At 37.9% G+C, this 27161-nt stretch overlaps 3 protein-coding genes across 3 annotated transcripts; 1 reads left to right on the plus strand and 2 right to left on the minus strand.

The window, feature by feature from the left end:
- Positions 1 to 1419: 1419 nt before the first annotated feature.
- On the minus strand, positions 1420 to 13058 carry sdc2 (syndecan 2). Its single transcript, XM_028012562.1, has 5 exons — positions 12769 to 13058; positions 5863 to 6001; positions 5002 to 5153; positions 4312 to 4552; positions 1420 to 4175 (listed from the first exon to the last, which is right to left on the minus strand). Exons 1-5 carry the CDS (start codon positions 12826 to 12828, stop codon positions 4012 to 4014), a joined length of 756 nt encoding a protein of 251 aa, XP_027868363.1. The 5' UTR covers positions 12829 to 13058; the 3' UTR covers positions 1420 to 4011.
- A 1762-nt stretch (positions 13059 to 14820) lies between these two features.
- Positions 14821 to 26923, minus strand: mrs2 (magnesium transporter MRS2). Its single transcript, XM_028013319.1, has 12 exons — positions 26095 to 26923; positions 25150 to 25214; positions 24889 to 24925; positions 23932 to 24044; positions 19812 to 19973; positions 19600 to 19730; positions 19395 to 19511; positions 18485 to 18554; positions 16918 to 17000; positions 16586 to 16703; positions 15983 to 16096; positions 14821 to 15447 (listed from the first exon to the last, which is right to left on the minus strand). The coding sequence occupies exons 1-12, from the start codon at positions 26420 to 26422 to the stop codon at positions 15388 to 15390; spliced, it is 1398 nt and encodes a 465-aa protein (XP_027869120.1). The 5' UTR covers positions 26423 to 26923; the 3' UTR covers positions 14821 to 15387.
- Positions 20006 to 23866, plus strand: LOC114142184 (integrin beta-1-like). The gene is made up of 7 exons (XM_028013320.1): positions 20006 to 20302; positions 20400 to 20645; positions 21722 to 21932; positions 22003 to 22132; positions 22201 to 22504; positions 23194 to 23472; positions 23616 to 23866. Exons 2-7 carry the CDS (start codon positions 20401 to 20403, stop codon positions 23779 to 23781), a joined length of 1335 nt encoding a protein of 444 aa, XP_027869121.1. The 5' UTR covers positions 20006 to 20302; position 20400; the 3' UTR covers positions 23782 to 23866.
- Positions 26924 to 27161: the final 238 nt, after the last annotated feature.

Raw genomic sequence — 27161 nt, forward strand, 5'->3', positions numbered from 1 at the left:
GGATTAGTGCAGGTTCTTAGTAATTGCTTCACGGTTAAATATGTAAGCCTTAATCTTCTTGTAAACATTTCAGTTGCCATAATAATGCCCAGTGCTTGGAATGGATTGTATCCGCAGTGCAAAAAAACACAGCACTTATCTGCCCACATCCCAATCTGTGGTTTGCATCCTCCAGCTTTCTTTACCACTAATCCCCAGCATTCCTCTGCAATCACTGTTGTCCACTTAAATTGTTCCACCCAAATTAACTTAGTTTCACAAAACCTACTTTTATACAATATGAAATTATGTGAAGTGTTTTTAAACTTGTAATTTACTTTAAGATGTTTGCTTTTGCATAGAGGACAGTAAAACTTTAGGCACGTTTTACCCCTTTATTTATGTGTGTATTTACGTTTTGGAGTTTCCTCTCTCCAACCACCAGGTATGAAAAAACTTCTGATTATTAGAAATAATCCAAATGTTGATGAATTAGCTTCAGACATTTACTCTTTTACAATATAACAATAAAAAAGAACAAAGGTGAACTAGTTATCTAAATATCAACAAATAGGTGCATCCACAGGATTGTGAAAGTATTTGTATCATATTTCTTGTTTCTACTTTTTTGTTACACCTGAATCTTTCAAACTAAGCACATTTTAATAATAGATAAATATAACCACAGCAGAGACAAAATGCAGATGCCAAGTTCATGTATTAAAGGGAAAAAAAAGATAAGTGTGAAATACTATTTGCACCCAAAACCTAATAATTGCGTGTGCCACTCTTCATGGCAGCAACTGCACATTAAGGGCTTGTGATCCTAAACGGCAATATGTCTTAATTTCCACCCACTTTTCCTTGCAAAACTGCTTTCATTCAGCCAAATTGGAAGATTTGTAAACCTGGACGACACATTCAGGTTCCTGCAAAAATATCTCAATCAAAATTTAATATCTAATGTAGTCCAGCTCTACCCATTCATTGGCGGCTTTACTGGAGTACTGTAGATCATGTCATCACACCACCACCACCGTAGTGTTTATGCGCCAGGTTGTTCTTTTGCAATGTTGTTTTATGATTACGATGGACAGAGATTCACATGTTCCAGAAAGTGACTGATATCACTTTTTGACAACAGCTTTCCAAAAAATGGGGTCAAACGCAGTTCAGACATGATTCAACAAGGTTATTTTTTCACCTCTTAATTTGCATAGGCTTTGCTCGTAATAAATGAAATGATTAAAAAAAGGCTTTTTGTGTTTTTTCTGGCAATGCTTTCTTACCGAAATGTGCTTACCAAGAGGTTACAAAGTAATGCACAAATCAATTTGGAGATTGTTCAGCTGACATAAATTTGCAAAAACCACAATATTGTTTTATGTTTGCAAAAACTCAAAAATGTTCAGATAAAAAAGGCCACTTTCAACATTGCAATAATGTCACATTTTTATTGAGAAGTAAATTTTATGAGATCCATCAACAACACAGTTCCTCCCACAATGCATCAGCATTTTTGGTGAGTTGATTGGTGCTCACACAATTGTTTTTGTTTCTTCGACGACAAACAAGTCAGTCCATCTATCTTCAACATCGATAAAGACAATCATTATTTTTAACATGCTCCATTTTAATTATGTACCAATTAAATTTATAAGATTTTTTTTGATAAATGACATCTATGCTGCAAAGCAACATCGAAGTTTGTCAACTACAAACCTCAATGTAGTTGACATTAGAAACAGCTTACACAAGAGGGAAAAATCATCTTGTATTCTATTCCCAAGTATCACTGACATAATGTGCTAATCTTAGAAGAGAGTATGTATAAATTATGTATAAATTAAAATGTAATTTACTTGCCATTTATGACAAAAGATAGAATAACACATACGTCACTGTGTCCCATTACCTACTGGATTGTAGCAAATGCTAAGCCACCGTTTGCCTTCGTTCTGGTTTTTGCAACGGTGAAAGTTTTCTGGACAGCGCTGCAGTGGCCTCTGACACAGATAAGGCCGATTTTGATTGAGTGCAGCTCAAAGTTCAAAACCCAAAACTAATACTGTAACAGCACAGCAGACGAAAGCCCTGCGAGAGGCACTGAGGGTTTGAGTGTTCGCTAAACACCACGTTAACAGAAGGTCGGTGACCACATCCTCCCGTTTATTCCAGCTACAGTGAATAGGTAGTTTGCATTTGCATTCAGATAACTTCATAGTGTCTCTTCTATGAACAGAGATAACTGCAAAATAACAAATCAAATATGAAAACAAAAAAAAAAAATGACAAAGACAATGACTTTTGATTTAACATGTAATGAAATAAGGCATGACAAAAAAAACCCAGCAATTCAGTAACTGTTAAATTCTTTATGACATTAAACAAAATTCATAAAAAGGCCTGAAATCTCTCTTTTGGCAATACCTTAAAAATGAGGCCTAACTATTTGCTCAATCCTCTGAATCAAAAACTGATCTCAGTTATCCAGATAAAAGCATATCTGGATCATATTCCTGGTATTCAAAAGGATACATTTTGAATCTCCAAGAAGCATTTATAAAACAATCTTCAACATATATTATAAGGCAGTAAGTAAATAAAGTCCATACATAATAAAATGTCTAAACTTCCTATTAAAATATTGCATCAGCTGGGTGTATATGTATGTGCTAATAAAAATGAATACCACCCTTTTGTCATTGCTGTGACCTGTATTATTACTGTAGCTCCCGCTATGCTTCTTTGGCCATTTGAGGTAAAGTTTAACAACCAGGTAAGCCTATAAAACTTCTGTACATGCATATTAAACCAATAAAAAGAATATTGTAGTTCGGAAACAGACCTTTATAGCCAACGCTAAAATAATAAGTAACACAAGATGCTTTTACTTTAAACTCCAAACCCTCTTTCACAGCTGCAAACAGTGGACAGTCGGGAAGGAATGTGCTTTGGCTGTCACCAGACACTTTGGTCACTTCTGTGGGTTCTGAATTATAGTCATTAGCTTTGGCTCTACCTGTCCCACATGCCTGCAGAACTCAGTCACCAAGTCAGATAATCCTGAAAATATAAGAAATGTTTGAAACATGCTATACCTGAGGGACCGTTCTGGAATGGAAATCTCTTGGCTTACAGAAATATATCTGCTAAACATCAACATAAAAGTTTTTGAAAAAGGTAAAGCATGTTTATTATATTTGGTCAGTTTCTATAACTGTTAAATACCTTTAGGGAGAAAAAAACAAAAAACATACATTTATATTGAACTTGTACCTGCAGCGTAAGAAAATCTCTCATGGCAATACTGGGCAGCTTATGAAAAGATTCATTGTCATAACAAAAATATTAAGATTTCAACAAAGAAACATAAACGTTTATGCGAAATATAACAGAAGTGAACTAACGAAGAAAGCATGACCTCAACAAGAACAGGGTTTGTTTTAAGGACCCTTTGTAATACTAATATGTAGTACCATTTTAATTAAAAGCATTCAAAAACGATTGGAGTCAGGTTTTCTCAGTTTTTTTCCCCCATCTTCTTGTTGAACTCCTCTAAAAAGGGACAATGAATTACAGTGTGATTCAGCTGGAAAGGTCTGAAGGCACAGTGTTAAAACAAGTTTTAATTTGATAAACGTACAAAATTAGAACAGCTGTGGTCCATTTAGAGTGAAGGAAAGGTTCCTTTTACAAAAAAAAAAAAAAAAAGCTCATTCAATATTTATGCCATGGTCCTTCCCAGGAAGGAAATGACACGAATGCATTTTAGGAGCAATGCATTTGTTTCCTTATGACCCTTTCTGCATAGAAAGCTGAGCATTAAGTAGAGAAAAGCAGAAAATGGTGGCAAACACAAACAGATGGGGATGGATGAGGATGCAAAAAAAACCTTATGTCCGCAGCACTGGAGGAGAACAGACACTTCAAACTTCATCTGAAGGAATCTTCTTCAGCTGTTTAAAGATCCTTATTTAGTCCTGATCAGAAGGAGCCAGACTCCACATTAGATTGTCCCTGCTGGTCAGTTCAGGCATAGAACTCCTTGGTGGGCGCTTTGTGATAAGCTGTTGCAGACATTTTGGTGTCGCCCAAATCATAACTTCCTTCATCCTTCTTCTTCATGCGGTAGGCGAGGAGGAGGAGGAGGGAAATGGCACAAAGGAATCCGACCACTCCACAGGCAATGACAGCTGAGGACAAAAATGATAACAATTGATTTTATTTGCAGTCTTAAACTGTTAAAAAGTCATCTTTAAAAAAAAATTTTCAGAGCCTTATCTGAATTATAAATCCGACTAACTTATAAAACTTATCCTCTATCCTCACCTGCAAGAACCTCTGTCCTCTCCCACAGGTTCTCAGAGGTGACTTCCTGTGGAGAGTTGAGCTCGTTCCGCCGGTTGTTTCGTCTGCCTTCAGGAAAATTGTCACTTTCAACTTTGATCAGGACTTTGGTGTCCACTAGGATCTCTTCATTCACAGGAGGGCTAATGTCAGTAGTTGCATCGACAGGACTGGCACTGGTACTCAGGTCTTCATCGACAAAGTTGGATGTGGAGTCTGGAGTCTGTAGTGATCATAGACATGACACATTTGAAAACAAACCTGACACGTTGTCTAGTTTTATTGCTTTTAATTAGTGTTCACATACTGCACAGTGCAGTTATTTACATTTCATCAATGTTCAACAAAAACAAGAAAGCATACAACGAAACCTTTTCAAATTGTAAACAAAATTGCTTCAGCAATTTTTTTTTAATGTTTGGTTTCATTTTCCCATTATGCCACATTACAAAATACAGATCAACAGTGCATTAATGAAAAACAAAAAGCAGAGGTACTGAGGGTCAGTGACTGAATGTGTGTGTATATAGGAGCAAATTATAGATGATTAAAATAAAACTGAGATTATCATCAATGAATAAAGCATTAATAATGTCCCTATTAATAACGTAACAGGGACAAAATAATAATAATAATAAACAGTAAAATTAAAATGATGTGTGTTTGTTCTACCTCATCAGTGTCATCTGCTGATTTGGGTTGTGGGTCGGAAATGGAGCTCACAGTCGGCTCTGCTGGAAGTGGCAGCACCTCTTTGTAAAGGATGCTCTCAGTGATGTTCAGGAACCTGAATACTTCGTCTTGATCTGACAGGATACTGAAACCTGTGTCAAAAGTAGATATAAGGTGTAAGACAAAATTTAAATTGAAATTATTGAGAGAAAGAGTCAGCAAGACTTTCAGGGTGTTGACAGAAAGACTTCTGGTCTTCTGGCTTTTTTAGTAAAGCTAGTAGCGCTAACGATGAAATTCGACTGTCTACCTAACCTGATGTAGACAGTCGAATTTCCAGTCGTGACAAAAATTATTTATTGTGATAACAATAATTTCCAATTAATGATGTCTGAAAACCCCAAAGACTGATAGTAATGTTAGTTTTACAAGAAACTACTAATGAATATGAATTCATTCAAAAGTATTATTACAATAAATGCAGTAACTCTGTACAGTTGAGTGATTAAAACATAGATAAAAATCACACTTGTTTATATAACTGGTGCCCTGAAGAAGACACGTTAGTCTTGCATGTTTTTTAATGGCAGTAATTGCATTTGCGGAGCTCTGACTGCAGTGGGTGAAGTCACAGGCATGTTTGTAATTCTCTAAAAAGGATTGCAAATAAATTAGAAATATTTTTTTATTGTCACTTTCCTCATTATCACAAAAAAAATTACACAAAATATTATGATGAAATTTAAGTTTGTATTGCCCTTTCTCTGCTGGGATGGATATATAAATTCATATATATAAATTTTAAATTTGCATTGAACTAAAACCACCAAAATAAGCTTACAAAAGCAAAGCCACTCTTACCATGGTCTCCAGACCCTGACCCAGAGCCAGATCCATCATCTTCACCGTCTTCATCATCTATGGGGACGTCACCTGATCCTGGTTCCTCTATGTAAAGGTCATCTGCTTGGGAAATAGTTGAATGGGACAGGACAAGGAGCTGGAAAAAAGAAGAAAAACAGTACAGTAATTTAAGGGGGGGGGGGCATACAAAGAAAGACATAAAAGGAAACGAGAGACACTGATGCACATAAATTTACACTTTCAGAAAATCCACCCACTAATTGAAACCATGTGAAAACCTCTGCAGATCTAGAGTAAGACAATACCTCTCGTAACCAATGATGTATGCAGGCCAAATATGCTGGAAGTGTGCACTGCTGTCTGTGAGAGAAACCACGGTGTGAGTTGTGAGCTGCAGCCATTCTATTATATGAATAGTTGGCCTAAGCTGGATTTATGCTCATTTCATGTGTCATGATTGTAATTTGTGATACTCCCCAGAGCCAGACAGCTGAGACCAAAGTGTTTTTGAGAGGAGTGGGAGTGAGAGAGAAAAGAGATAGAGCAACTTCAAAGACAACAGACAAAACAGACAAAGTGCATACACATGTTAAAAAGGTTACTGCCGTTGCTCTGGATACCCTCCTAGCAACCCAGCGCTACACAAATGTGACGTGCTGAAAACCATTGAGAAACTGCACGCAAAAGCCCAGTCGGTGAGGAGCTGATGCAACGAACACACTAGGCAGGCAAAATGGAAAACAAGAGAAGCCTAATAATGACTGAAATGTTTAAAAAAAAGTGAAGGAGAGAGGGGAATCACACAGTTGGTGTTAAGACAGAAAGACACACACAGACATGGATGAATATGGTCCTTTGAGACTTCAGCTATGTCTGGTATGTATACTATGCTTCCACTAACACAGGTGCTGAGAGAGTTGGAGAGGAGAAAGCCTGGAGAAAGGAAAGGGAGAGAGCGGAAGAAGAGAGGCAAAAAAAGCTATTTGTCTGACAAAACAGGTGCTGACGACAACAAAAAGTGTGAGATAAGGTGACCGATTCAGTTTTACTACAACTATTGTAAATGACTCAAACTTAGCATTACAAAGAGATCATCAGCATCAGCTTTAGGGAGAAAACCAAACACGCGGTTTAAAAACTCACTACAACGGTAATTGTTTATCATATGCTCTTGCTTAAGGTGTTCAATGGACCAAGCTGGCCCAGAATAGGCTAATAGGTATTAGCCTATTCTGCTAATAGAGGCAGAAACTTCTGCCTCTATTAGCAGAATAGAGGCCAGATCCCTCTGACCAACAGATCTCTCTGTAAGAGATCTGTGGCTCAGATCTGTGGCTCAGATTTCTTACAGACAAATGACTAATTTGAGGTAAAACTAAATAACACCAAATAAGTTCACACTATGGCAATAGAGAAAATTTCCACCCGTTTCTAAAGGCAGCAGAATAGGCTAATGCACAACATGGCTACACAACAGAAGAGGCTTCTGTTTTTAGCCAACAATTACAAATCCAGATGATGAAAACTTATGAGCAGACATAAAGGACTGAACTTTTATCTTATTCCAACAGATACTACCAACAATTAGACCAAATGGCTTTAAATTCAGTCTGTGCTGATGAAGAAAGATAGTTGTTATCTTTAAACTGTTTGAGATTCACCTCCAAGCTCCAACTGAGGCCAGACATCAGTTGTTTAAACTGTGTCTGTTGCAAAGCAACAAGAGCAGGTCACGCCCACCTCTACAATGGCCTCCACACAGCCCTTGGGATTTTTCCACATTTACTCACAGGACAACTTCAAAGTGTCTTGTTGAGATCTGAAGTCATAGATAAACAAGAAGTGGTGCAGATAGGTGAAATGAAAGAAAGACAATTTGCTTTTAATTTCTTTTTCCAAACAAAAATCTGAAAAGCGTGCATTTGTACTCCGCCCTACTCAGTCACTCCTTTAATAGAACCAATTACAGCTGCAAGCCTTTTAACATATGTCCTCACAACAAAACACAGTTGTTGCCCTTTTTTTCTAATGTAAATTCATTCAGGCTCACACTGATGGGATATAGAGGTTATAACAAACAGCAAGTTTCCAAATCTTGCCACAGCCAAACAAATGCATTCCAGTCTAGAATTTACTGGGCCATACAAACACATTAATTGCTTTAAATCAAAACCATGTAATCATAAATCCAGCTGTAGGGCCACTCTTCTGCTAGAGGGTGGATCCCCACTCCTTTTTCAGCCGTCTAACACGATTTTTTTCCCCAGGATTATTTTCTGAAAAGCATCCCCACACCAAGATGCTGCCACCACTATGTGTCACATTGAAGTTTGGGTTGTATTGTGACAAAAGAGTTGATTAAATTCTTACATTATTAAGAATGTGTCAGTACACTGACTTTGCTGCATCAATGAAAAGGCCTTCTAAGAGTGCAATAAGTTTGAATTTAATTTAGGTTTGAGTGAATTAGCAGCTAAAGTTGTGAACTTCATGATTCATCATTATCATCAAAAGAAAAAAAAAGAAGATCGTCGTAGGTTAGTTGATATGTATATCACAATATTGAAACATTGTAATTGAATGCTTTTATTAAATTAAATAATAAGACTAACTCAAGATAGTGCCCCTTAAGCAATTTGTTTTAGCTTAATAAACATTAAATAAAGATGACATGTTTTGGTGGATAAGTCAGGCTAATCTTTTATTCAAGTAATTTTCTGTTGAGCTATTACATTGATTAATGGACATAAACACCATATTTTTTGTTAAGATAAATGTTTTAATACATCTAATTGATAAATATAACAACATTTATAAGTTGTTAAAGAGAATCATAAGTATCCACACTTGAAATCAGCAGAGCAGACCCCAGGTTTGCAGTAAAAAAAAAAAGAACGATTAAAATTATGTATGAAAAGTTAATTTTCATACCAACATCCCGCCTTGCTTATTGCTTTTTCCTATTAACTGAACAAAAATTGTTGAAACATAAAAGCCATAATGTAACAAACGAGTCAATACTCTGTGCTTTCCTCGCTAGAAGTAGGTTGTGTCAGAGTTTACTGGTAGATGTGACACAAAGGTCAAACATCTGGAAAACACACATATGCAACGTACATAGCGTATACACTGGTGTGGTTTTCTAAAGCTTTATCAAACTGAAGACAGTTTACTGGAAACAGCTGGAACGGGGCAGTACAGCTATTTAAACATTCAGTGGGGGTGAGTATGTTAGAAGAGTGTGTTATAAAATTTAGCAACCCCCTCCTATCGTGCGTTTCTGGGGATGACATGTAAATATTTCTCCTGGGAGATGGGAGCCAGTGAGTAGAGACAAGAGAGAGATTGTGTAACAGGCCAAAGCACACAGAGAGCCTATCATCGTCATCGAGATGCCTGCTTTACACAATGCTGTGTAAAGAGGGTGCATGTTTGATCAAGGCAACAAAGAACAGAACGTTTGACCACCTCAACATCAAGCCAGCATCTTTTTAACAGCTTCAAAGGTGTCAGAAATAAACAAATCTGAGCATTTTTGTTGTAGCTCAGCAGGTCTTCATGATCTTTAAACTTTAGTGTGTAGTTTCCAGACATCTAACTGTGACCTTATCTAAGGGGTTCAGCATGGAGATAACGACGGTGTAGAACTGTAATGCAAAGGTCCACACAATAGGAAAATCATTACAATGTTTTAGCTACGGGAAGAAAGGAGGAAGAGTGATCCTCAAAAAAATAACTAAAACAGCCTGCCTTGGTTTATTGGGTCGGACCTGAAGTGGTTGCCTTATCTCTGTTCAACAATGCCGTGACTCACACTGTTAAAACCTGAAACTGCAGCTACGCAGCGCAGCGCCACAAGTAATACTAGCCTACTTTTATTTACATTTCATTATATCTCATTTTACTGAGCAAGGGAAGAGTAATTTTACAGCCACATGTGCGTTTTGGGAGCAGGCTTTTAAAGCGCCATAAAAAGACTCATTAAAACCAGTGTGACAATGTGTCACTGTCTTCCTCCTTCTTTGTGTGGTTCGGCAGAAAACTACGTGTGCTCCACGCAGTAACGTGCCTGCCTGGACAAGTCCGGAGGGACTCACTGTGAGTCATCCATCCAGAAAATGACACAACTACCGGCCCACATGCTGGCATGGACCAAACGCCCGCTTCGACGTTCTGCTTTCAGAGGAAAGCAGCGCTACAGGCTGACGAAGCACTCACTCTTTAGCCAACTCAACCACACAAGGAGAAGGATAGTTTGGATATATATATAAAAATATATATATATGTGATGCAACCCATCACACCCAGCAATTTAGTCCTGGAGCCTGTATTAGAGACATAAAGTAAGGAGGAATCTGAGCAGAATGGTGAAATAAGTATCAGCCACCATTCTGGGAAGATAATGTTTCTGTTGCCTCTGAGAAAAAAGAAACACAATTAGATATGCTTTTTTTGGGTGGGGGGAGAATACAAGGTCTTCATTTTCTTTTAGGCCTGATTTTCAATGGGTTTTGGTTTCCCGAGAACTTCAGCAAATGACAGAGAAAAGAAATTATTTTATGGAGGTAGGAAGTTAATCCCCATTGATGCATTGATGCATATGACTCCAACACCCACTTGATTCTAATGAAACTAAAATGCATCAACAGTCAACACGTCCACCTGGCTCCAGGTGATTTGGTTTTTCACCTGGAACCAGAAATAAACAACAACAAAAAAAACGGGAGTTTTTAAATTATTATTTTCGTTTTAAAATACATAAGAATATAAATTTTTGGTTTGATTCCCTTTTGTATTCTTCTACAAAAAAAAAAATCACTGACGAAGAAAAACTGTAAGCTTGTTCATTTTTTGACCTAAATTTTCAAAGCAAAAAATGTGCTTAAACTAGTCCCTCCATGATGTTGCAAGTTTTTTTTTTTTTGTTGTTGTTTTTTTTGTGATTCTTGCAATCTAAAATTACAGATTTTGTGTCACCTTTTTCAAATGTTTGTGGTCAAATTTGCAAATTTCTTAAGGCTTTATTTATGCCATGACATAGTCTTACAAAAACCTAACATTGCTTTTCCTTTCTCTCTTTCTCGTCAAGTTAAATAAATCCATGACATCACTGGTCATATAGGGTAGAAGTGTATATATACATAATTACACATACACTTCATTTTAGATATGTTTTTTTTGTGATCTTTATTTACAATATTTGTTCTGCAATGAAACAAAAAAGCAGGACAGCAACTTTTTGATGTACATAGTCTTATAGTCACTACGTTCTCAGATTTATGTGCCTTTCAGGGACTATGATGAAAAAAATATATACTTCTCTTTGCCAATGTATTGGTTTTTACGATGCAAAGCTATACTCCCACTGTAAATTTCACCACAGAAACAAGAAACAGCCCTTTACAACAATTTATTTGGACTGTGTTACATTCATTTTAAAATAGAACTTTTGTTATGTCGTTTTTATTACTAGTTTCCAATAAAAAATATCCAAAAACCAAAACACACAGGAAAAATCAAAGTACATGCAGTTGGCTTGCGTGATTAGGGAGTGAGAAGAGTGGGGAGCCTCAGTCAGTTTTGCTTAATTCAATAAACCACCTTGATGTTACTGTATTTGAGATATAGTTCAACATTACGGGGGATCAAGGCTGATTCCCAGTGATTGATTGGTGCATCTATATTTGCAAAACAGATGCATTTAAAACGAATTTAAACAGAACTTCAATAACTGGATTGGAGAACAAACTCAACAATCGGGGTTGAGACTATCTGAGGTTTCACAAATCAACAAGCCTGGGGTCTTACGATCCTCTTCAAAAATGAGACTCAGTTAAAAATAAAATACTACAATGTGTATTCATGTGTATGAATGCACATATAGTTTTTTCACCCCCCCCCCCCAAGGCTACTTTGTGACTTGGTAGCTCAAGAGGTTTGGCAGCCACTGATCTACAGAATAAGAACAAACAAAACAAAAATCCAAACAGTACATCCACAACTCTAAGTCTTGCTCCCCACCCCTCATTTAGCAGAATGGTCTCAAGTTTCAACTCCCTTTATTTCACAACATATAGTCCATAAATCTTAAAGAATCATTTTCTGGGGCCTGTGGCTCTCACTCTGGATTTTTTTTTTTAAGTCAAGTCTTGTAAACAGGTTATTATTTTTATTACCCAACACAACAAACAGCTGCGTTTTATCCTATTATCTCCAAGAACATTTCTGACTATGGAACTGGGACGGCTGTAGCTGTAGAAGAATCTAAGACCAAATATTGATATTTCTCTTCAGATTTCAATTATTATTATTATTATTATTATTTATTTTTGTTTTATATAATCTGTGTATTAAACCCGAAGCCCAGGGCAAATGGGAGTTCAGGTCTCAAGCTTTTGGTTTAAATGTCAAAGCTTTGAGCCAGAGGCTAGCCAGACTTGTGAACTTGACACCAGCTGGTGGAAAGCTTGAACTTGGCTATGATCCACAACATGATTATCAGCCAGCATCTGTGTTAGTAACAGCATTTTTCACATCACAGCTTTATAATGTCATCCATGTTTATGTTTAACTTAATTATTTGAGACACACTTTTGATTAAAAAAAAAAAAAAATCTAAACATGAGACTCTATAAAATAAACAAACACACTGGCAAAACAACATGAAAATACACTTTTGAGAAGATCTGGAAAATGTTGATAATTCTTCAGGAAGAACGTTAAACGAAAAACAACAAACCATCTGAACCAAAACAAACGTTACGGGAGTTTTTCCAAACGCATTTTAACGGCTGGAAAAGACGCTAAGATTGGACGTAAAATGAGAACAAAACATAAAGTTTGTCGTGAACTATGTGAGCGAACCCACTGCGAAAGCAGAACCCAAAATAAAAGCTCGTTTACCTTGTCGCTGATAAACCCAGTCGACAGCGCGACGAGGAAGAAAAGCCACAGATTCTTCATCTTGACGACCAAACGGAAAAAGAAAAAAAAAAATTGTACAAGGAAAAAAACTTTACGATTAAAACCACAAACCGAGAAAAAAATATAAGTAGTTAAGATAACTGATGAGAAAACAGAACTGCTCAAAATTTCCGTGACGGTTTGATGCTGCAAATGTAAATAGTTTGCTTAAATCTCAGATCCGTCGGGAACAACTCCCCAGCTCGGTGTGAAGCGAAGTTCCACTGTGGAGATGTTTAGACTGGCTGTGCAGCGTGGCTGCGCAATGACGTCAGCGCGGCGTGACGTTCATTCATGAAGGTGATGGGATGGCTGGGGGTTTGTTATTCTGAGATTGGTTGACGTGACAACGCATTTATGTTCGTGGTATTTTAAAATACGTCTTTTCTACGTCGCCTCAGCTGTATTATCTTTATTTTCACAAGTAAAGTAATTCAAGCTTCTTTTTTTTTTTAATCGCTTAAGTGAAATTACCTGCTTATGGGTCCCGACTTTTTAATAAAGTGTGAAACAACCCAACTGTTTGAGGATAAAAACTAAAAAAATTAAAAAATCTCATTGAGCTTCTTACAGCAAAAACAGAAAAGTCACAAAACAATCACAAGTCAGGCTGGTTTGTGACATTGTGTTGCCACTCAGACAGATGGAGCAAGGCGGTATGGTCTCTACACAGTTTGTGCCCTCTAGTGAAGAATGATAGCTAAAACAGAAAATAAAAACATTGCCTTTTTGAAGTAAGAAATAAAACATGCAACAACAAAAAAAGAGCCCCTTTGGCTTTATGGCAGATTCCCGAACTGATAGGTATTAATAAGGTCATTTCTCATCTGTGTTGACTTTGGAGGTATTTCAGCCTACTTCATGTTGTCAGACTGGTTCTATTTAAGTGATTTTTTTCAAATTCTAGAGGTCTGATAGTAATCAGGCCAAGTGAAATGTTGTAATCCCAGTTAATTGTTTAATAAGGGCACAATTACATAATAATGTTATTATAATGTAATATGAAATATATTAATAATAATATAAAATAATGTTAAAAAGGTTGAATATATCTTTTATCTAAATAAATAATCTGAAAACTTTTTGTATTTATATCAAAAAGTTTTTGATATAAACTATAAACTGAGGTATTTATATCAAATGCAAAGTTTGATGTAAAACTTTGCATTTTAACCAAAAAGCTAAACCAAAAGGGCAAAAAATTCCATCAACAATTATAAACTACATAAAACAAACCATTAAGACATTAGCTGCTAATGCATTAAGTTACTGATAGGACTGAGTTTGCCAAAATCAAGAGTTGAATATCAAAAATACTCAAACTGAAATGCCAAATACCTATTATAGCTGAACCTTTTTATTCAAACCATTGATATAAATAAAAATGCCTTTCAATAAGTATATTTATGACTTAGTTACCTAAAGTCCCTTTGTTTAGTGTTAAATAATAAATAAATCGCACTAAATGCTGTTGACAAAATTTACAAAAATCAGTGCCAATTATTTCATAGGTTTGAAAAGCAAACAGTGTGGCACTAATACTTTTTTGCAGAGGGGCTTAAGGTTTTGCAATCAAACCAACAGTTGAATAGTATGTTTTACTGTTTTAATAGATTAGATCATCTTCAGAAAAAAACAACTAACTATAGTTTAAAAACTTTCATCCTGAAGGGTTCAAATACCTGCAATTTTCATCGTCAGCTGCCCAATTACCCTGTTCAGTAAGAAGTAATTTTCTTCCCCAACAATTCCAATTTGTGGTTCACGTTTCAGGTTTAAACTGATAAAACCTCTCAATTAAAAGGGATTTGCATGTTTTTCACTGATGGTTCACCATTAAATTTCTGAATAGGATTAGTGATAGAGCAAAGTCAATAGCAGCATGAAGCCTTAAAGCATTGCATGTAAATATTGTGATCATTTTTTCAACACAGGACAAACTAGTTAGACCGCTCAGCCATTGTTTTAATCAGAAACGACACGGACCAGTCGTTATGCATCAGTTAATTTTAATGACGCATGTTGGCAACCACAGAACATACCAGATTATCATCCCAAAGTCACTCTTTCCAAAGCAGTGTGTGCCACACTGTAAGAACTCTGGTTTAAATTCAAAGCCTTTCTTTATGTAAAGTCAGAGGCTGACCTTTAACTTTAATCACATATTAAAATTTCAAATTAAAATAAATATACATCTACTCTTGAAAACGCCACTTTTTAAAGTACCGCTCCTTTAATGGTTAGGACGGTCATCTGTCTCCGGTCAGGATCTGCCGCTCACCTTCCGAGGCTTTAACACCAGAAACAGCAACGCAATTTTCCGTAACTTTACTCTGAATAAAACAGGTTGTGAACATATCCATTTGGAGGTCTGAAATAGCCAAATGATACAATAAAAACACAGAATAATGTGGACACATCCTCGAGTGATACTAGTACCACAAAAAAGGGGAACACAAAGGTGAGAGTCATAGTGTCTTATAGGCATGGTGATAGGATCGTCTTCACAGCTGCAGGCTCTAGTCTGTTTTGTTTTTTTCCTACATTGAAACCAGGACCTCATCTGACTCCAGGCTTAGTATCTTGTGGTTTTATATTTCTTTTCCAAATGGAAGGAATCTGTGTCACAAACAAAACACAAATTAGCCTTTAAAACACAGTAATTTATAGGAGTTCACACAGGAATTCACATACATACATGTGCAAATACACACAACAGTGTAACTGTACACATTAACATGTTATAACCATGATCTTCAATGTAGTTTGCTGGGTTTTTATTTGTTAGACTAAAGCAAAATTGTTCTTAAAATAAAGAAAATTTGAAAACCCCTAAATAAAATCCAGTGCAATTAACTGCCATCAGAAGTTGTAATTAATTAGTTAATAGAGCCCACATGTGAGTAATTGAATTGAAGTTGGATGGAGATGGAGGGCTGGAGGGAAATACAAATGAATACTACTCTTTTTAGATTTAAATTTGTAAAACAGAATGTGGAAAAATGACATTAGATGAAATATGCCATAATTATTGCTTTGTGATAGTCCACCTCATAATAATCCAATAAAATACTCTGGAGAACGTGGTTGCGGCGTGACAAAACGTTTAAACGTACAACAATGCGGTGCAGTGGAACTGCACAGTTTGGATTACCAGTGATGGAGCTGAGGGATGTAGATGCCGTCCTAGAAACGATAAGAGGCGTCTCCATATTAACCCGCTGCCCAAAAACATGAAGCCTGTTACCAGCCAGAAAGCACGAGGGTCCTGTGATGGACAAAGATAGGCAGACACTTAACAGATAAACAAACAATTTTAACTATAAGGCACTGTTACGGCCCTGGGCCTTGTGGGCTGGGTTGCAGGTTTTGTCTGTCTTTGTGCTCCTCCCCTTTGCAGGTGTTGCTTGTCCATTTATTTGGAGCACAAAGTATTTAAGTCTGGCTGTCTCCACCTCTGGGTTGCCTTTGGCGTCCACTCTGCTCTCGAAGCTTGTGGTGCTCTGCTGCCAGGCCTTAACTCCCCTCTTTTTGCACATTTGAGTTTGTCTTTGTTTTTGCACTTCAACACTTCCATACGCACTCATACACCACATCCAAGCATTTGCCTTACACTACTGATACTGACTTTCACAATCCATTGTAGTTTTTGTTAATAAATATATCTTTTTATGAATTTTAACCATTGCATGGTCTCCTGTTTTGTAATGACTTTGAGCCAGTCGTAACAGGCATGATTAACAGTAGAATTACTTACATCTTCAAAGGCCGTCGTTAAATTCATTCCAAAAGCCACCCCGATGAGCCCAAACAAGGTCAGGGAGAAGGAACCCATAGTCAGCTGCAGATTCAGACGCATCATCACATTACGGTGGCTACAGCAGGAAAGACATAGTTACATGGAAAGCTATGTCACGTGAACTGTAAATATTTTGCCAATCTTTCTGAAGAATCAAAGAAAGAATAGCAAAGTGGACAGAACAGTGGTTTCCAACAAGACCCTGACTGCTTATTGTGCTGACATGTCACTTTCTCCGGACATGGTTGTACATATAACATTTTAAAATAATGTCCAATCAGGGTGTGTACCTGTCCAGATTGATAAAGATGACACTCTCTGAGTCGTCTATCAGTCCCTTGAGCTCTCTGGTCTTGTTGGCGAGCTCCTCGGCCTGTATGCAGTGAAGAGATTATGATCTGAACGCACAGACATGGCCAAAAACAAAAACATCCTCTGTTTAATTAGGTTTCCTGTTTCAGAACACACCAGAAATCATCTGGTCCGCCCTGAAAATTAAAGATAAGTGGATAAAATCCTAGATGAAAACAGTAACTGAGATACATTGAGTCATTAACATGGAGTCGAGGTCTGAGCTTTGTTTTCCACAGAGCAACATCATCATTCTTTTTGTCTTCCGGGATTCATTTGTTGATTAGGATCTTTCGTCTTAGTTTCTTTTTGTCTAATTGTCTCACTGATGTCCTCAAGAACATTTTACTGAACAGAACGAGTTAATGACAGGTCCAGCCCAAAGCATCGTCCCTCCACTGCAGTTCTCAAAAACTTTTAAAAAGTTCTTTTTTGCCAACAGGCTGTGTTTAGTTTAAATCGAATACAATTCTGTAAATTACAGACACATCTTAAATTTGGAGTTGTCTGTTTCTTCCAATCATCACCTGAAGCGGAGAAAGCATTCAAAAGCAAAACTGCATCTTTTGGAAGCAACCTTCAAAAGAGACATGTTTGAGTGATTACAGTACTGATTAATTGACAAGTGATAAGATACCAACTGCTTGGAAATGCCATTTTATTCCTGTCCAGAATGCTTGGATATGTTAATGAACACCTAAATGCTTCAGATGAGGGGAGTTGGACTCATTCTTGAGGGCTTACAACTCAACACATGAATCTGAATAGTCAAAAGCAGCTTCTTTTTTTTCTCACAAGTTTATTAGTCTCAGGTTGTGAGTTGTAGTTATCTTCAACAAAAAAAGCTTTTGAGCATCTTGGAAGACAAATCCAATTTGTCAGCAAAATGTGCATTTCATTTGTCATTATTTGGCAACGCGAAAAGTGCTGCATGTTTTCTCAGCTGACCCTCCCACAAGTGCAGCTGGTGCACACTCATCTTGAGCCGCAAGCTGCATTGAACTGTGACATATGTAGTGTGACTGGTGATCTATGAATCATTCATTACAGATATTGAATATTGCATGCAGCCTGTTTATCCATGGCACCTGGCATCAGTTTAATCTTTTGAAACTGTACCTCTCCATATGTGTCTCTATAGTGACAAATCCAACTCAGGATTATTTAGCATTTTCAAAAGAAATTACTTTTCTTTCTTAAATATAAATGTATCAAAAACAAGTTATACATGTAGAAGTCTATCAATTGTTGATTGTTTTTTTAATAAGCGATTTTCCCTCTGTGCCTTTTGTTTAAAAGTAAATAAATCAAAATTTTTGTCCAAAAGACATTTGTTTTAACATTTATTATTTATATTAAAAAGTCAAGTCACGTCAAAGTTTATTAATATAGCACATTTACAACAGCCTCAGCTGACCAAAGTGCTTCACAACAAACACAACATCACAGGTAGATAGATGATAAAATAGAAATAAAATTATGTTAAAAAAAAAAAAGCACAACTACCTGCATGTAGTAATTCTCAAGTAAAAGTTCCATCTCCTCACAGTGGTCGATACCCAAACTGCTCTCCTCACTAAAAAGCAGAAACAAACATACATATATTTATCATTTAAGAATAAAAAACATTTAAAGTGCAGCAAAATGAACCTCAGCGAGAAAGAAAATGCTGCAATAACATATACTGTTATTGCATTAAAATGTACTTTTACTTTTCCAGTATCTATTATAAAATATTCATTGCTAGCAGAAATGTAAAATTTGTGGCGTCTGTATGTATTTAACCTCCTTTACGTTGACAATTACTTTCAGTCACATAATCGGTGAATATAGTCCAGCTCAGGTTAGTATGGGAAAACTATAAACAGCGCACTGGGCATCAGCAGGTTTCAGCAAGTCAGATTTAAGACTTTTTAAGACATTTTTAAAGCCAGCGTGAATAAAATACAAGACTGAAAAACAATGAGTGTAGGGGATAATTGGGACATCCTGCTGGCTTGTATGGGCAAGCGACAAACTTACATGAGGGAGTGGCAAAAACAAACATCATCCAGCCAACTGGTGATATTTGCCTTTACACACATGATAGATGCAAACAAGCGAGCTGGCAGATAGTTACTATCCGCCTATCCACCACAGAATGCAAAAATAGAAAAATAAAATTCTATCCTTTTTCTTTATACTTTTGCTATGCCTTTTGTCAGTCTATCAAAAATAAAATAACATCCAATTAAATAGACTTGATTCCTGATGTTTGTGTGAGAAGAGTGAAAAGCCGACTTAGACCGTTTGCAATTGATCGAAGTGCTGGGTTTTTTTTTGTTTTCACAGAAACTACTTAATCACTGTCCTTTTAGAACTCTCAGAAATTGATTTCAGCATTTAGAAACACAAATGAAATTACACAGGAACATACAAAATCCTTGGATCTGTCCATCTGGTGAGACACAATTGCTCAATCATCGCATCCTCGTCCAGGATTTTCAGCAAGGACTCCTTGAAAACTTTGATGTCTGTTTCCAACTCCGACAAGCTGCCAGACAGAAGATAATAAGTCAAGTTAAAACATGAAAGGACTCAGTGTTTTGGGTCCAACTCTGCCATCTGATTGTGCTCTTTACCTCTTGCTGTTCTGCAGCAGAATATGCAGCTTACTTCTATCCGCAGAAACGATTTTAGGATCCACGAGTGACTCCAAGGTGTCCAGTATGCTCGGTTCGACATCGTTCAGCCAGGTTTGCAACGTGTTTACCTGTTGACACAGATCTATGAGGACACACAAACAAACACATGGTCCCTGTTATTTTGAATGAGAGCGTAAAGCGTGTGGAACCTTGTGCTGCAGGATGGCCTCCAATGCTCTAAACTCAAAGGGCAGAGAGTGCGTCTGCGCTGCTAGCTGAGGGGCGAGCTCCAGGACCAGCCAGCGTTCCAGACTCAAACCACGATAATCCAGCACTAAAAGTGACTCCTGGGTCAGGATAACTTTCAAAGTCTGAAAAGACAATATTTTGAATGAACTTGCAATGTTATTACATAAGATGCAGACACTATTTTTTTGTTTTTTAAAACATGCGATTTTATCTGCATGTTGTGGATGTGTTGTAGTCTGGCCACGTGTGTATTTTAAAGTCTGTCCTTTCAAGAGTTGACTCTGATCTGTAAATATTTGCAGCGAGCAGCCAGATCAATAAAATCTTACTGATCCTCTATAGGTCGGTGTATAGGGCTGGGGATGTTTGTAGGCAACATATCGGTGTATCGCACTCTGCAGAAGTAGATCTGATAACTCTGATAAAGCACTGAGGGCTGGAAACACATCAGGTAAAGAACAAGGCATTGTATCACAACGTTTGTTACTTTTATTTATGTTAGGCTTGCAGTCGAAAGGTTATTATCCAGTAATTTCCCTTGGCTGCAGGATGGCTGTGAAGCTGCTGTTTCTTTGGCTGTTGTTCTGTCTAAGCTGGGCCCAGGAACAAAGGTGTCTGCAGTCCGCCTCAAGCTGCGATGAGTGCATCCAGGCCGGCTCTGGCTGTGCTTGGTGCAACTCCCCTCAAGCTCACATTCGTTGTGCGACAACAGAAAAGCTGTGGAGCTCTGGTTGTCATGGGAGACACATATATAATCCTTCTGGCAGCATCCAGGTGGTAAAAGATTATAGTGGGTAAGCATCCTAACTTGTTAATGGAAGCCTATGTAGAAGCAAAAATGACTTCCTTTTGTAACTTTCCACTTGCACATTCCAATAGTTTTCATGTTATTTTGCACTGACAAAACTTATTAGGAATAGCAATATAAGCTGAAATAAACTAAACCACTTTATGTTGGTTAAGTTTATTTCTTTACATTGATAAAAAAAAAACTGATTGGAAAAATTGTGAATGTTTATAGGATTTCTGCAGTCTAAAAAATCTACAGTTACCTTTTAGTGTTCTTTTCAATACAATCAAAAACTTTAATGTACTTTATTTAGATGTTGTGTGATGAATCAACATAAAGTGTAGCTACAGTAGACGGAAAGTAAAAATAAAAATCTGAACGATGTGGCGTGAATTTGCATTTGTCCTACTTTTTGCTGGTTGCTCTTAGTGTTTGTCGCTACCAGTTTTTCCATATCTAGACATTGAATTTATTCCATATTTTTCCATGCAAAACAGCTCAAGCTCAGTCAAACTGAATGCTTGCCGCAAATTTCTGTGGTATTTAGTTCTGAACTGTGACTGGGCCATCTCACCGTGTCACTATGGTTTGATCTAAACTTTCTCATTGCAGCTCTGTCTTTTGCAGATTCAAACATCATTATGTTTTGTGCAAAATTGTCTTCCATTTAGCTCCATTCATCCTCTAGTCAACTGATCAACTTTTCTTTCCCTGCTGAAAACAAGACACTGCCACCACCATGTGCCACTGGGGCCGAGTGAAGTACACTTTCCCAGAACGCAGTTGTGCACGTGGGTCAAAAGTTTAGCTTTGGTCTCATCTGACTATTGGAGGCCTTCACAGAACAGTTATACATATACTGAGATTACACAGCCGTGGACACTTGGACCTCTGAAGGCAATTGGTTATACTATATTTATTTACGAGTATCAGACTATATTGCAGTGAATACAAAGGCATACCACATTTCTCAGGTTTTGTTTTGAACAACATTTTGAAAGCATCATTTTTCATCCAGGAATAATAGTATGATTACTTCCAGAAGGCGCCTTTTACATTCTGACAAATGATTTCCTGCAGGGCTGACCCAGCAGATGACGAAGCCTTGCTCCTGCATCCCCAGGAGGTCTCCCTCCACCTAAGGCCAGGAGTTAGCGAGTCCTTTCCTCTCACCATCTCCAAAGCAACAGACCACCCTACACTAGAGCCGATTATGGACGTCAGCAATGTGCCAGCTGGAGTTCATGTCACATTCAGCAGCATAACCAAAGGAAACCCGCAGCTCTTACAGGTCAGAAAGGTAGCGCAGAATAACGTGCTGAGGACAGTTTAACAATATTCATAGCTATTTTTCAATATAGGTGAGTGTGGAAGCTGCCCAGTGTCCCAGTAAGAGTGGAACCTCAAACCAGAACAGAACTGGACCCTGGTCCATTCTTATCACACCCAGAGGGTTTTCAGTGAGCCTCAAGCTAGAGATAACATTGCTATGTAAGCCGTCAGTTTATTACCTGGTAAAAAAAAAAGTTTTGTTACTGAATTAATATTGCTTCCCACAGGTGAGTGTAACTGCACTGGAAGCCATGAGGAAAACAGCCCTGACTGCAGCGGCCATGGGACTCTGGTCTGTGGCCAATGTGAGTGCTATGTGTCTTATTTTGGAAAACGATGCCAGATGAATGGTGACTCCGTCTCACCACAATATGAAGATCTGTGCCGCAAGGGCCCAAACGCCCCAGTCTGCAGCGGCAGGGGCACCTGTGTGGCGGGTTTCTGTGAATGCAACAGGCTGGAAGATCCAAAAGAGTACAGTGGACGATACTGTGAGTGCAGCAACTTTGACTGTCCACACCATAACAACAGGTACAGTGCCACAAGAAAAAGAAAATCAAAAGGTCTCCTTTTCATCAGTATCAAACACAACATTTTCAATGCATTCCTGATAAAGATGTGCAAAAAGGAAAGAAAACATGGTGATATTTTACCACTGTGTCATAAACTCAAGCTGAAAATTATAGAAAAATACTAATTTCAACTTCAGTATGTGATTGTTTTTAATAAAATCCCCCTGCAAAAAGAATGATCGTTGTGCTGAAATATTTTTTCCCTTAATTTTCTACAAATATAGAAAAGGTCTCATCAGAAAATCATTCTTTCTTTGTTACTGTGTGATGGCCTTCATTGTTTTAAAACCCAACAGAAGAAATTAACTTGTGGTTCTTTTAATTAGCTATGAAATAAACAAATTTCATTCGGTAGACATATAAAAAACTTGAAAGGTGATCCATTCTTTAAAAGGTCATGAAGGTTTTGCAGCTCTCGTCAGATTGAGGGACAAATAGCTGTTTAACAAGCTGTGTTTTGGCCACAGACTACATTGCGTCAAGTTGAGCAGTGGATTTCTCTCTATTTCTCACCGTGAGATGAAGCTTTATTTTAAAGTTTGCTTTGTTTTTACACATCTTTACCAGGACTGAAAATAAGTGTGGCCGCCACTGTAATTTTAGAACCGATGCCAAAAACACTGACGTTGAAACATTTCTATTTACCAGACTCTGCGGAGGCAATGGGAGGTGTGAATGTGGGAGGTGTGTGTGTAACAGTGAGTGGATCGACAGTGCCTGCAACTGCTCCATGGAAACCACTTCCTGTATGGCCAAAAACCAAATGCTGTGCAATGGCAGAGGGGTGTGTGAATGCGGAAAGTGTGATTGCATTCCTCCGTATGTCGGTGCGACCTGCGAGGAATGCTCTGATTGCGTGGACGGTTGTCAGGATCATGCTGCGTGTATGGAGTGCCGAGCGTTTCAAACCGGAGCAAAAAAGGACACGTGAGAACATATATTTATCTTAAACCACCTGAATGGTATGAAACGTTTTGAGTGCACTGCTGTATGGAAGAGTAGAACCAGTTTCTTACTGAGGTGTTAGCTTCGATCATATTTAAATAACCTGGATCTGCTTTTTTCCTCAGCTGTGACAAATGGTGTGCCCACCTCAACGTTGAAATTGTTGAGACAAAAGATGAGCTTCAGGGAAAACTCTGTAAAATGAGGACCAATGAGGACCTTTGCTACTTCTTCTTCTCAATCCTGCCCTCTGGTGGACAGTTTGCTGTTGCTCGAGCTAAAGAGTGCTGATCAACAATCGCTCTTGACGTTTATCTGTCAAACTGTACCTGTTTGGGCAGCCTAATACTAATAAATCTATTTACAGTATGTCTCATTTACTTTTCTGTTTTCTGATGAACATGATTAGAAAGACAATGCCTAGAAATGAGGAGAACGTACGCCCATTCGTATGATGATGCAGTTGTTTCTGGTGCTGAGGCTGGTGCTGTGTTGGAAGCGAAGGTCTCTGGCCTGAAGATGAAGCTCCTGGCAAAGTTCAATCTTCTTCTTTTCTGGAAAATAAAAGGGCGTCACGGGAAAAATGTCTGTTATCAACATTTATACCTTTAGCAACATTTTTATGCTTCGTAAACTGTTTCACATTTTTGGGATTTTACATGGAAATAAACACAAAGTAGAGCAAATGAGGAAAAACAAGGGTTTGCGTGGTTACATTTAATATAAAGTAATCTGAAGTGTGATATGCAAATATACTCAAATAAACTAAAATATAGTTCCTTACAAGACATTGAAAGAAACTGGTCATTTCATAAAGTTGCTTTCTGCCACAGGACATCCTGACAGACTGGGAAAGGAGAATATGGAGCAGGGAAGCAGATCTACCCATATAAGACTAATATTTGAGATTTTGGCCAGCACTGAAAATGAAAGGCATCATCGACATTGTGAAACACAATGACGGCAGCATTATGCTGTCCCAACAGACTGAAACGTACAGAAAAGCTACAATAGACATGTTTCTACCAAAGAGTATTCATGTCTTTGAATGAAAATGTTGAAACTGCAGCTCCCAGGAGTCCTCCAAGTAACCTGGCTGAGCTTTAGCTCTTTTGTAAAAGAGAATATCCAAAAACACTGTAATGACAGGTGGCTCTATAAGGTGTTGACAAATTTTCCTTCCAACTTACAACTATACACTACGTTGTATTGATCTATCACATAAAACCCCAATAAAACACAAAATGTAGAATTTTGTGACTAATACGCACAAAAATACTTTGTGTTTATGGCTTAAGAAGTGTACAGTATACAGCTGGAATATTTATATGATGTATGAATGATACAAATCTACAAACCAATTATCAGTCTTTGTCGTAGAGATTTTCTAACACTTACCGAATGATGTCACATTTCCATCCGTATCAAACTTCATCTGTTAAATAAACGGGACATAAAACTCATCAATGACATTCAGCAGCCCGGATGTAAACAGACATTTAAATCTATTTCACCACTGAACGTATGCAACTTCAAGGTCTTGTGTAAATCCAATAATCTGAGAGGTTTTTTTTAAAGCATCATAATATCAAGTTTACCAATGAAACATAACCAACAGCAGTAATACCAGTTACACAACCCTTCAGTTGATTATCTCACCACATTGAAAGTTGGAGACACAGTGGACAGGGGGGCATCGGTCACTCGGCTGCGCACAGCGGACACTGGTCAAAGAAAAGCAAAACACAACTACACTTTAAAGACAACACTTTTTTCCTTTACTTTGGCTATAAATATGCAACAATATGCTGATGTCTTTTCAATCAAGGCAGTAACAAAATATGACCCTTGATAAACAGAATCTAAAAAGCATCACATTTTTTCATATCAGTCCATACCTTCAAAACAAAGAATTAAATATTTTCTTTACTGAGTAAAATGTTGAAATACTGGCGACATACTGGGTGCTGGTCATTTCATAAAGGAGTTTTCTGTCTCAGGACATCCTGAACCCACCATGAATCAGTTCATACTCACTTTGATAACTAATGTTTTATAATCAACATTTTCCCAGTAGTATTGACAATAAATAGGAAAAGTTGTTAGCACCAGTCTGTCACAAATACCCAATTGTTTCCATCTCTTCAGTTGTATCCATAAAAAACCCAAACATAGCACAGTTTAGCAGACACATCGCATCCAAGCTACAATGAGGTGATTCCTGAAGAAACAAGTTGGAAACTAGCGGTATATGAGATGATCAACTCTGCATTTATTTATTTTTTTCTCAAATACATAACCATCAGACAGTAGTCATCTGTTGTGAACAGATCCATAAAGCCTGACACGTTTTCTGTTTGTCCATGTGTAGCTCACTTTTCTTTATTTTCAAGTCACAAATTGCAAAATAAAGCAGGAAACCTGGATGGACAAAAGGTAAGAAAGCAAATGAAATTCTAAAAAAAAAACATTTTAAAAAATCTAAGATCTACAAAGCAAAACATGTTTTTGAACTAATACCAGCTACAAGACTCCTTAGACTTAACAAAGGTGTCTCAGTTACCTGTAACTAAAGTGACTTAACCTAATCTGTGCAAATCTTACCAGCCCAGGCTGCTCCTCCTCGCAGCAGGATGTCCTCCGTGAGTCCAGCAGACTGACACCTCCTATGCAGACTTCTTAATAACATTGGCCTCTGGTAACATGTGGAAGTACAGTCAATATCCCCGCAGCTCCTGCTGAGCAAGCCCGCCTTTCTACTACCAGCTTGCCCCAGCTGGTGTGTAACTGTGGGTCCACTGAAGAGGATCGGAGTTTGACTCCCACCAAATCGTGAGCAGCAGGAGCTGAAAACTCGTTTTCTAACAGATGACATCCTGGGAGAGTTCATGCAGCCAGCAAACAGTAGCAGTCGGTGCAACTTTACCTCCATCACAACCAAACATAGACTGAAGGAGGCTGAAAAATGTTACAGGAGAAATACACACAGGGCAGCATCAGCCTCCATGAAAAAAGAGTAATGAAAATACTTGAGTCATCTCCCGAGTTGTCCAAACTTGTACGAGCCTATAGGCTGGCGGGAGGCAAAAGGAGAGGAAAGTCGTAGCAATAACTTTAGGTTAAATCCAGTTAGTGAACTTTTCAGCAGTCTCTGTACTTGTTGAACTGGTTAACCTTCCTCTCAATGTTTCCACGATGTGCTCTGGACTTCCGCCTGTACCTGCTAACTCTTCGTATGTACCTTTTGTCGGTTCTGAGAATAAACAAAAGCTCTAGGAAGATAAACCGGACAACATGCCGCTAACTACCGGCTCTCTAGACTGAAAACTGAAGGCTACTTCTCCCAGAAAACAACCCCTCCTCCAAGCTAGCAGGACCGGAGGACAGGAGCAAGAGCATCCTCCACAATGCACCGCGGTGCAAAGATCGTCTCTGCTGAAGACAACCACTCTGTAGTCACTGTTACTGAGATTTTAGCATATTTCGTTTAAAACCGATTATATCCAGGGGTGGAAGTAGTTTGAAATTCTTGGAGGGCGATATAGACACCACGAGATGCCACGAGACCTAAATTCTGAACGTCACGGCGTGGAGTGCAAACCAGTTGTCCATGTGTGGGATATAACAATTCATTTTAGCTTTTAAACTGGTTATATTGATCCCGTGTCCAG

The sequence above is a fragment of the Xiphophorus couchianus genome, chromosome 3 (genome assembly GCF_001444195.1).
Source record: "Xiphophorus couchianus chromosome 3, X_couchianus-1.0, whole genome shotgun sequence".
Classification (NCBI taxonomy): domain Eukaryota; kingdom Metazoa; phylum Chordata; class Actinopteri; order Cyprinodontiformes; family Poeciliidae; genus Xiphophorus; species Xiphophorus couchianus.